Genomic DNA, 11,481 nt, shown 5'->3' on the forward strand with positions numbered 1-11,481 from the left:
CCGTAAGGTTAAAGTTTTCTGTAGTGTACGCATTACTGAGAAAATATATTTTTCGATTAACAATCAACACTTGATACAGATGAGTGGCGATGAGGTACTAATATAGATTCGATCAATGCGTTCATACGTGTAATTAAGTGCTTGTTAGCCTGGGATGTTGTTTGCATACTCCATTATCCTCAGTTGCAGTCAACAGGTGTCACAGATAAGCTGTACATAATGATGTGTAAGTTGAATCTTGCCTTTGTCCAAAAGCTATTAAATACGCCTGTTTCTGACAATGACAACAAGGAAGACTCTCTCACTCAAGTTCTCCTATTTCTATCCGTTCAAATCTTCTCTATCCCTACATTCACAATGCTGCTGTCACCAGCAATCCTGTCAATCTGTCTTTAAGACCTACAGTTGCGCTCCCTTCCAACATCCTCTTCCTCCAGGACATTAAAGTCAATTTCCATCGACCGCCTGCTGGCTTTATTCCACCGTCGCTGATGTACACACAATCTGGAAGGATCCTGTCCTATTTCCTGTCTTTATGTCATCGGAGAATTTTAAACGCATTGTATGTTTTGTGATATGAAACCTATTCCCTTTATCAACAAATAAGTGATTTATAATACGATTTAAATTTATAAATTATTTTCTTTCATCCGCCTCTCTTAATTTATTGTATTTTTTTAGTTATTCATCATAAATTTTACAATTAAACTCTAAGTCTCATTTTTGTCATAAGCATTTGAAAACATATTAAGAAAATGTACCTCTTTTGGGGAAATATTTATTACAGCCAATATATTAGTATTGGAGACTTTCTATTCCCTACTATTGGTATCCATATCAGTCAGGCTCTACTGTTAAACTCATGATTAAGACAGCATTTGAAAACATTTGAAAAAATTTAAAAAAAACTGCAGCTTACTAGAAGAATCATTAATGACTCTAACATTTCAAATTAAGAGCTTCTGTATGTTCCTGGAATCCTTTTTATTTAAGAAAGGTGAATTTATCCAATTTTGCATCTACCTCCTGATTCAGAGGCTGATTGTAGAAACTGTAGAAAGATGGATGAATTCCTCATCTGTCGAATCAAACATTTTATAAAATATGATTGGTAGTCATTGTGATGAGAGGTTCAGCTCTGGCTCAGTGACTTTCAAGTAGTATCCAGTGCCTGCTTGTCACAGGTGTCATGTGCAGCTGTTTGGCTCATAACTACACAGTAATCACCTACACTTTCGGTAGTCGTCTCGATGAAATATGTTCGGCTGAGTGATACTGCAGCTCTCAGCAGCTTGAAATGTGGATTTATATACATTTTTCAACTAATAGATTGGCAGAATCACATCGATTGTCTCCTGGCAGAATCACATCGAAAATTGATGCACTCGTTCAAACAGCCCTGCCAGTTAGTGTCGTAACCATCTCTCTGCTACCTTCATTCATGTCTCATTATTATACGGTCTTTTTTTTTTTATAAAACTCTTTAAAGCTTTCTCCGTCTCCCATCTCCACTTTTAGTATTATTTCTCTGCACAAGTGAAGCATTCAGTCAGGGCCATTGCAACAGGGCAAAGCAGGCAGTTGTCCCCAAGCTCTCAAGGGGCTCCTGAGGACAGCTCATTACGTTAATCAACAGCAACAATTTTGTTTTGAAAACCACTTACATTTTATGATTGGCACCATGGTTGGAAACCCCCTTAATGCCACTAGCTTTCTGGCAAAAGCTTCATTATTTCAGAGGTTTGGTTGAAAGCTAGAATGGTTGGCATTTGTAGCCGATGGTGGGAAATGGGTTTGGTTTGCTCAAATGTATCCCCCAAGTCCATTTTTTGCCCTGGGCCCCCAAGGTCCCTTGAAACACTCCTGCATTAAGTTCAAGATACAGCTGTGATTGTGGAGGGAATCACAACCTCATACATGGAAGGAGGGTGATTTATCCCAACCATTGCTTCCCTTCGGGGCAGGTGGGTGACAAGAGGAGGAGGATTGAGACAAAGTTTAAAGAGGTAATCCACTGACGTTGTTTTCTCCATCCTTAGAGACATTAACCTGCTGCGCTTGCCAATTATTAAACAGTGATACTCTAAAGCTTTGATTAATTTTATTCATCATTAAAGTACAAGTAGGTGGCACCTGACATTTTGTGAGAATTTTTAATTCATTATGATTCTGTTTGATTTAGCTCAACAATGTGTTTGTACCTCATAGGTTTTGCTAGATGCAACCAAATGATATTAAAAATCTTGTCAGCCATATCTTTACTGTAATGCATGTTGCTATATTTGTTGGGGGTATGGTGTATGTCTCAAAAAAACGTTTTGCCTTGACAACATTACAAAAGAGGTGAGTGGAATACTGAATCATTGATGTTACATTTCTTTATCAATTGCTGCCATTGGTCTAAAAGTGATCAAATGGAAATCTGCACTTAGTCATATTGTCATTTTAACAATGAAGTCAATGACTGTGTGTTTTGTGAAAGGCGTTGCGTGCAGTGTCCAGCTCAGGGAGAATTATCAGCCGACTCTCAGTGTGTCCCGATTGATTCTCTCCACTCATCAACCCTCGCTTCCTGACACAGCAGGCAGTTGTTTTCAGAGAAACAGGTTCTGACAAGTGGTTTGTACACTGCCCGCCTAGTGCTGCAGAAAATGACAGAAAAACCAAATTAGCACATTTACATTTGTGGTGTACGCAGTGGAGAATTATATATATAATTAAAAGATTAAAGGAGAGTAAAAATGTAAGTTTCATTTGTGAGCTGCAAAGAAATTTTAAATGAATGTTGAAGTTAGCTGGGTGACTTAGCATAGAGTTTCCTGTAAATGTGATAAAAGTACTCAATGTGTGTCAATTTTATCGCTTTCGATACATAAAGTCAAAAAGACAAAAAAATTCCATCATATTTCCCCAGTGGTAGCCCTGGCTAAGTACCAGTAAACGTAAGTTAGAAAATATGTTTGAAGAACTTGCGTGGCGTGATAACCTTTGTGTGTTGTTCAACAACACTTGTATTATAATTAGTCACTTCTTTATATCGTTAAGAAACTTCCAAGATCCCAGTCATAACTTGAGGGTGAGCGGGTAAAAAATTATAAATTGTATGAACAGAGAGGGACAAGATGGAAGTGGAGAGATTACACCCTGGAAGTGTTCATGAAGATGTGGGCGGCCGGCAGCGTAACCCGACATAAGGCTGACACGGGGCATGATTTGGCATGGTCAGATCATGCCAGATGGGCTTCACAGCATGAAACTCAAGGCGACAATCAACCTGCCTAGGCCTGTCTCAGCAGCCCGGAGAATGCACCAATTTCTTGTCCGTCTACAAGCCGTTCTCCCCGAAGGCTGCAAAACCACAACAGGAGCCCTGCCGCAGGTGCAGAGTCTGTTTCATGTCCTTGCTAGTTTGGTGTCTTGGGTCGTCCCCAACGGAGCGGGGGATCAGAAATGAGAGAGTGATGACGGTCTTGGCCAAATTCTGCCAAATGGGTGCTTGCATGCAAATACACACTACACAGTGTATACACTTTAAGACATCTCTAACTCCATTACCTAATCTTCTTATAAAGCTTCTTTCCGTGAAAGCCCAATTTGTCATTTCTGCTGCTAGTGATCTCTCAATCAAAATGCATTTCTCTGCAACACGGCAGTCTATTAGAGGGTCATGGGGAGTATTGTCTCCACAACCACTACTGTAGTCAGTTAGGAATCAGTCAGTGTTGATCTTTTAATCCTTTTTTCACCAGATGAATTATCTGCTGTGGTTACCTCCTCTGCGACACAAACAGAACAAAACACAAACTGGTGATTCAGTCTGATAAAAACAGAGAGTGAATTAGTTGTGTTAAAAATCGGTGGTTCAGGGAACACGGGGCGTCATGATAGGGCTGTCAACCAACTTTAGCTCAGCTTGTTTCTCAGATCATTTACGAACAAGATCTGAGAAGTGAATCTAAAATTATGTGACATAAAACCTGACAAACACTTGATTTGTACTGCTTCTAGCAGACAACTACAACATTAACATATTTCCAAAGGGGATTTGGCATCATTGACAGGCAGCCAAAGGAAACAAAATGTTACCTTGTTTAAAGATATGGATTTCTCTGGGTTCGAAAACTGCTGTAAACATTTGGGGTAAAGCCAATACACGACTCCAAAAAAAACCACTATATTTAATGCAAAAATTGTACATGTTATATCTTTGACGCATAACAGCCATAATATCCAATGGTAAAGGAATGACATCTGGACCAACAGACCAAAATGAATCTGACCAAATTAGATGGTTATTCACGTCTCAGTTCATTTGCAGTGTGAAAACTGTTTCCTGGATAGCACTGACTTTCCGACCAATTTCAGGAAGTTGATACAGTATTAAATAATAAAAGAGCAAAAAGAAGCAGAAGCAGTAATGTTCAAACAATGAGAAAGTTCCTTGACACATTCAAACTAGTTTCAAACACTCATTTACAAACTAATCAAATAAGTAAAGGTAGACGCAGCCTACATAGGTGATGACGACAGGACGTCAATTCTCAAGTACCTACATTTTTTTTTAAGAACATTGAATGTGCACACAAGCACTAAATGTCTCCCTCCCCTCCTAATCTTTTTTTAATGCTCTTTAATTAATGCCATGGCACTGTCCAATCACCAAAATGGGGATGGAGTGAAAAACAACATAGGTCTCTAGTGTCATCAACTACCAATTAAGCATAGGGCGATAATCAAAATGCCTCTGCTTATAAACCAACTCGTCCATCTTTCTAATAACAAATCCTATACAGAAAGGCTACGGTTTAGTCTAGTCTCCTGTGTTTTGAATGTGAGCACAAACCAAAAAAGGTCACAGGTGAGCTCAGTTCGCCGGGGGCTACGAATAATATTTGTTTTCTGGTCCATGGCTTAATGGCTCCAATGCTGGAGATAACAAGCAAAAGTGAAATTTTCCATCAGCCCTTTATTTGCCATTAACCTGAAAGCCAGCTCACTTCTTCCAAGAAATAAATCCGAAGGGTACTCTCTTTTATGCCCCGTGTAAATATATTATAGAGCATAAACACATCTTTTCAGGTATTGCCTTAATCTGTATTTAGTGAAAACCGAACTGACTTTGTGCATGTAAACACACTGATTAAGGCAACATCCTCTCACTAAATTGATCTCTGCCCACACGAGATTGAGATGCAGAATTTAACTGCACAACAGCTGGGGTCAGCAACGCTCATGATAGATTATTGTGTTTTACAATGGTAGCTGAGGCTAATGCCTGTTGTTTTCTTTTTGAAAGGGGATCACGTGATAGGATCCTGAGGCGAAGTCTTTGTCGTGGCTGAAAACATCCAATCAGAAAAAGGTTGTGAGTGTCTACATGATTGTTTCCAAAAACCTCTATTTCTGATCGTCCAGACAAAATCTTTGCCCCAGAGTTTTCAAACTAAGGGGAATTCAATGTATCCATAGTAGAGTTAGTGCATGTACCTAAAGTATTAAAAATTTGCATTCTATGAAACTGATTCTCTTTAAATCTTAGTAAAGCTAGTTAGTTAATTCATTTGAAAACTTAAACAGTTTTTCTTACAAATTTCCATTTAATTGTTCCTGCAGTTGACGAAACAACGTATTGCTAACTTGAGATTTATTTTGTGACTCCCACACATTCACCCCACATTTTAACCATGACTGCTCCAACTCCCTGCACTGAAATATTCTCAGATAAATCCTCACCTCCCAAACAATCACCAGCTCCACTGACCCGCAACGGCTACATCTATGTGTGTACAGTGGGTGTTTTTTTTGTGTCTGTGTGTCTGTTTGTGCGTGTGCATATCTTCGGCACAAAGATCCTCATTGTTAGAAGTTTTAACGGGTGACGACAGCACAGCGGAGAGTAGCGTATAAGATCTTTGTATAGCTCTCATCCTCCTCCACCTCCTACTCCACTCTCTGTCTAAGCTTTTTTTCTCCACCGTGTGTGTTGAAACTCTCACACTCTCCGTTATTGAAGGCTGCGATCTGTTATTAGAATGACCTTCTTCCACAAATTGAGACACACACACACACACAACAACCTGAACCACGAAAATAAGGGCTCTATGCCACGTCAAGGTAGCAGCACAATATCACTGTCACTGACGGCTCTTTCACAAGTTAATATATCTTCAGATTAAGAGCTTTTACTTAGAGTCTACTTTTCTGGTCGTGACACGACAAAAACATTACAGCAGTGCCAGGGGGCGTACGTAAACAGTTGTTGTGAAAAAGGCCAGCAGGGTATTTATGGACATTTCCTATGGCATTAGCTGTAGTAAAATGAGCTAAAGATGCGTCAGAAAAGAGCCATTAAAACATTGCAAGTAAAAAATTTCTTACTGCAGACTGGTTGCAAATACCCTCTTAACACCTGGATGTTCTTTTGGAAGGCTGTTTACTGGATGAGACATCATCACAACCTCTGACGACAAGCAGCATTACGGGAAAACTCTGATAGGGATGGCTTTAAAATTGAGCATATGCTCATTTTAAGCAACACCATAACCAAACAAGCTAAAATACACAAGGTACTGTCTAACCTTCAGGTGATGTGGGAAGCTTTTAATCGAACGCTTTTAATTTGACGCAGTGTCAGTTATTTCCACATTAATATAAGATAAGATCTACCGTTATCGTTGTATAACACCATGAGAACACGTGGACCTGGGTGCTCAGTAGGGTTTCCACCTCACTAGCTGCATATTGCTCATTAGCACTCAACGTGACAGGTAGCGTCACTTGATCAGGGAGAGAGAAACTTTAGTATCTAACGTCCACTGTGAGAATTAAAATTTGTACATTCAAGTAAAACAAATGAGTAGGAGAACGAGGCTAACATTTGAGAGTAATCGGGAAATTGAATATGAATGGTTTACACTATAAAGTAGACAAAACAAATATATTTCAAAGTGATAAAGAACCACTCTTGCAATCCCAACACCATTACATTTATTTGTGAAAATGCAAGACTGCAATGCCCCCAAAGGCTGTATGTATGTGTGATAATGCATTACCATTCCCTCCAGAGTTGGTGAGTCGCTAGCTAGCAAAGAATACAAATGTCTCCTATTTGAAGTAGATAAGGAATGTTTTGTCATTTTATCAAACTTCGGAGGGAAATGGGCTGCTCCACTTTGTGTCGAAATCAAAGGAATATTTTCAACCTTTTGTGTAGAGATTAGTCAATATATCTTTGGGAGCAAGCTATTAGTCGTCAATAGAACAGCTTCATAATAAAACCACTTCTCTCGTTGCGAACAGTTTGCAGTTGGTATGTTTTATTATTGAATTTTGGCTTGCCTTACTCTTTGCCATTTTCTAAGGGCTACAGTGGGCTAATACTAAACTGTGGCCCCACTGATTGAGGTTTAACTCAACCAATGAGATTAGTGAGGCTTCCTGAGCAGCTGCAAGTCCGAGACAGCCTAAAGTGAACGTGGGATAATTACAGCGGATCCTGTGGATTGGGCAATTTCACTGGCTGAAAGAAATCCATGGGGAATATTGCTCAACGCACATGCCTGCATAGATTATTACCTATTACCGTTGATATGAGCCGTCCCCTGGGATGCAGTTGGATCATGTGTCTCACGGCGATTGTCTCTTGAGAAGAGAAAAGGGGAATGTGAACAACAAGGGGACATGTGGGGAGAATTTGACGAGTTATCGTGACGAGGCTCGCTGACATGCCAGGGGAACACAGAGTTACGCACACGAGAGAGAGAGAGATTTTTTTTTTTTTTACTCATGTCGATGTTCTCAGAGAAGTGCTAATTTACATACCACTGTTGCCATGTGAAAACCCATTCATTCTAATTTGCACTGATTAAATGTCAGGCCTCTCCATGTGCTCGGCATATTTTTCAACCCGCAAGCCGATGAAACCTAGTAGGAATGCTCTTGAATAATTTTAGTGGTCGGTCAAACATGGATTTCATTCTGAACAGGAGACACTTTTGTAGATATTAGTTTTCCACCGTGCAGGAATGATATTACATCATCGACCCTAAGGTGGAGATCCTGCACAGCACTGTAAAAAAAAAAAAAAAAGTAGTTTCCACAAAACAATGTGTGTGACAGCAACTGGGAAAAATGGAGAGATGAGAGACTGACATGCAAATATATTGTGTGTATCTTCACACAAACCAGTAAGGACAGGAAATCGGTGGTAATAGCATGATGTGACACAATGATGTGTGACACACCAGCAACAAAGCATAGCTGGAGGTTCTCAAATTCCTCGTCACACTAAATAATGAATTGATAACACTGAATGAGACCGCTGAATAGTAAGCCCCACCCCCACCCCTCCTCCTTGAATTCACTCTTCTGAAGGAGCCAATCAGAGCCTCACATTCTGTCTACCAATGCCATAGGCCCCTCCCCTCCTATCTGTGATTATATAGTCTGACATCGGCATCACAACAGACACACACACACTCCGAACTCCCGCTGCTGCACGCAACTCGGGGGACCATGCAGCTCTGACAGCATTCACCCATTCACGGACACTGGAAACAGATGGTGAGTGTATACTCTTTGCAGCTAGTCTGAGCAAGAAGTGCATTTCAGTTTGGTCTTCTTCTCGTCTTTAATCCTTTTCCATTTTTCCCGTTTTCTTTGGGAATGTTTCAGACTGTGGTCCAGCTCAAATCTTTGCAGCATAATTGTTTTTTTCATCTACGTCTTGCCCTTTTGTTCCACTCTCTATTCACAGCTCTTCTCTATCCTTCTCTACAACTGCAGGCACATGATGTTGAGAGTGCCGAAAGCAACAACAACAGAAGCAGCAGCAGCCACCTTGGCATTGACAACACCAGACAGAGCTGAAGAGGAACCCCCTTTAGCGTCATAAGCGCCAGCAGCAGTCACCAGGGGACAAGCTGGGAGGACCACTGCCGCTAGCCTTTCTTGCAGCGTTAGACAAAGACAGCAGCTCCGAACATGGGTTGTTCTTCAGGCCGCCAGACCCAAGCCCCAGTCCTTCACCCGGACCTTGACTGCAGCAACAACAGCGAGTCGAACACCTTACCCCAGGACTCTGAGAACCAGAATCAGGGTTTGAACGGCCTTGGAGAAGGAGAAGACGGGGAAAGGAGCATTGGAAGAGACAAACCCCCAGAGACTCTCCCCACGCTGGAGCGACTTGCCCAGGCTACCGGCGGGACAGAGAAGTCCTGGTATCGCTGCGTGTTTCCGTTTGGCGTGATATCATTAGTGATTGGCATGGCAGGCACTGGGGTCACATTCACCTTTAACACGCTGCTCCAGACCAAAGTGGTGTCAGTGGCACTGCTCTGTGCTGGCGTGTTGATGCTGCTCGTGGCTGCAGTTTGCTGGAGGGCTCACAGACTGAGGAAGAAGAAAAAAAAGGAAAGTGGATTCTTCACCGCCGATCACGGCAATTTCTGATGGGGGGGTGGACTGACAACCAGCTCCTTGTTAGACTGAGAAGAGACTTTTCTAATGAGGACAAACCGAATGAGTCGAATGAGGTGTGAAGACATCTATACTTTTTCTCTCTGCACTAGGGTAGAAGACAAGAGCAGAAGAGTTGGATAATATTTGGAATATTATTGTTCCGGGGAAACTTTGTGACAGTGAGTCACTATTCTGAAAATGCCACATTAGCAAAGGCATCATCCCCATCCTGAGCAGATACAAATGGTTAACTATGCTTCAGTCTAAAAATACCCCTTTCTTCTTCTATTCATTCCTATTATAGATTAATCTGGGGATCCAGCGGTGCACAGAACACATTATAGATCACTGCTCCGGGGCTGAGCTCTTTGACTAAGGAGAAATGTTTAAGTGATAGGCATCTCAGGAATAGTCGTTTAACACCTCCTGCGCCTCTGTCAGCAGCTTGACAGTGCATCTTAAACTTCAAGTCCGGGAGGTGTCTGTGCGACATAGAGGGTGTTATGATCAGATCTGCCTGCTGGGAACATCTGCCGTTGCTTATTTTTTAAGTGATCAGAGTCCAGTGCAGTTAGTGGGTTGATAGAGATAGTTTCAATAATTGAAAGAGAAGCTCACAACCGCAAGTTTGCGGTTGTGAGCAAACTTGCGGTATAGAACCTGGCCATGCTTGAAGAAGTGAATGAAACACATTTTTCCCTTCCTTACAAAGCAACTGTTGAGGTTACCTTTTGCATGTACACCACTTAGTCACCAACTGCTCCAATGTGGCTGCTCATTAGGATAGATTACCAAGCAGCAGTGAGAGATTGCATCTGAATGACAAGCAGGGTAATCAGGCAAAATCATGCAAAAAGATGGGGCTTGATCTGAAAGTTTTTCCAGGGTGACGAGTTCTGCACGCATGCGCCCTCTTTTTCATATTCCTCTTGTTTCTGTCAACAGTCCAATTTAGCATTGTCGGGCAAAAAGGTCAACACCTTTCTCCCCTGCCACCAAGCTGTGCGGTGGAAAAACACATTCAACCTGTGCTTGATCGATAGAATCACTGCTCTGCCAGGTATTAAGTGTCAGAGTTAATGGGATACATTTTCAGTCCCAGCGATGAGATTGCTTTCCCCTGGCACTCATGGACTTGAGATGACTTGAGCATAGTAGGACAAGAAACTCCCGATACCCACACACACATTATAGTGAACACAGAATAACAAAGCGGTGGGAAAAAAAGGGTTTAAAGGCCTCATTCTCACCTACTCAATCTCTCTGATCCTTTGCCTCCTGCTGAGGAAAAAGAAAGCGACGCCGTTGGACGTTGAGGTGAACAGAAAAATCAATTCTTCCCTTCTTTGTACCACCATCATTCGCAAGCTCTGCAAGGAAGGGTTCATACTGTTTGTAGATGTGACTGGACGTGAGAAACGAACATCAAAACAAAACTCTTCTCTGGGGGCGCTTTACCAGATTTAACCTGCCATTCCTCACATATCAAGGAAGTCCCTCTCCCTCTTATTTGAGGAGCGGAAATGTAGCAACGTCAGCCACGTTATCTATAACGGCGTATGGTCCTTAGCAACAGGTGATGTGGTTTTGAGGAAGACCCAGCAGCTTCTTGTCAGCTATAGCGATGATCTTGTATTTGACTGAAATCCTGTAACTAAAATGTTTACTGGGCATCGCAAGTGGTCATTCTTCACGGGGGAATTACCACAGTTACCATGTGGTGCAGCAGCTCCAGAAGAATGATAATGTGCGTGTCTGTGAACCAAAGCGCCACATTTTTTTCATTTTACTCTTTCTTCACGTATTCCCTTGTTTATCCAGTTTCCCAGGGTGATTTCACTGTTTGCTCATAAAACCCGAGCTGATGTGAGGTAATCTCTTTCAGTGTTGATGCATTCATTTGTGTGCATATTTATCCAGAAATACTGAGTATTCTTACAAATGACATATCATAAATACTATAAGTATTGTGTTAAGTACAAGTGTAGCCACATTTCTGAATGTACCTCTAACAGTGTGTCT

At 41.5% G+C, this 11,481-nt stretch overlaps 1 protein-coding gene across 1 annotated transcript; it reads left to right on the plus strand.

Moving 5' to 3' along the window:
• Window positions 1-8,982: 8,982 nt before the first annotated feature.
• LOC128427299 (transmembrane protein 100-like) lies at window positions 8,983-9,450 on the plus strand. Its single transcript, XM_053414386.1, has one exon. It carries the CDS (start codon window positions 8,983-8,985, stop codon window positions 9,448-9,450), a length of 468 nt encoding a protein of 155 aa, XP_053270361.1.
• The last annotated feature ends 2,031 nt before the right edge of the window (window positions 9,451-11,481 follow it).

Source organism: Pleuronectes platessa, chromosome 21 (genome assembly GCF_947347685.1).
Source record: "Pleuronectes platessa chromosome 21, fPlePla1.1, whole genome shotgun sequence".
Classification (NCBI taxonomy): Eukaryota; Metazoa; Chordata; class Actinopteri; order Pleuronectiformes; family Pleuronectidae; genus Pleuronectes; species Pleuronectes platessa.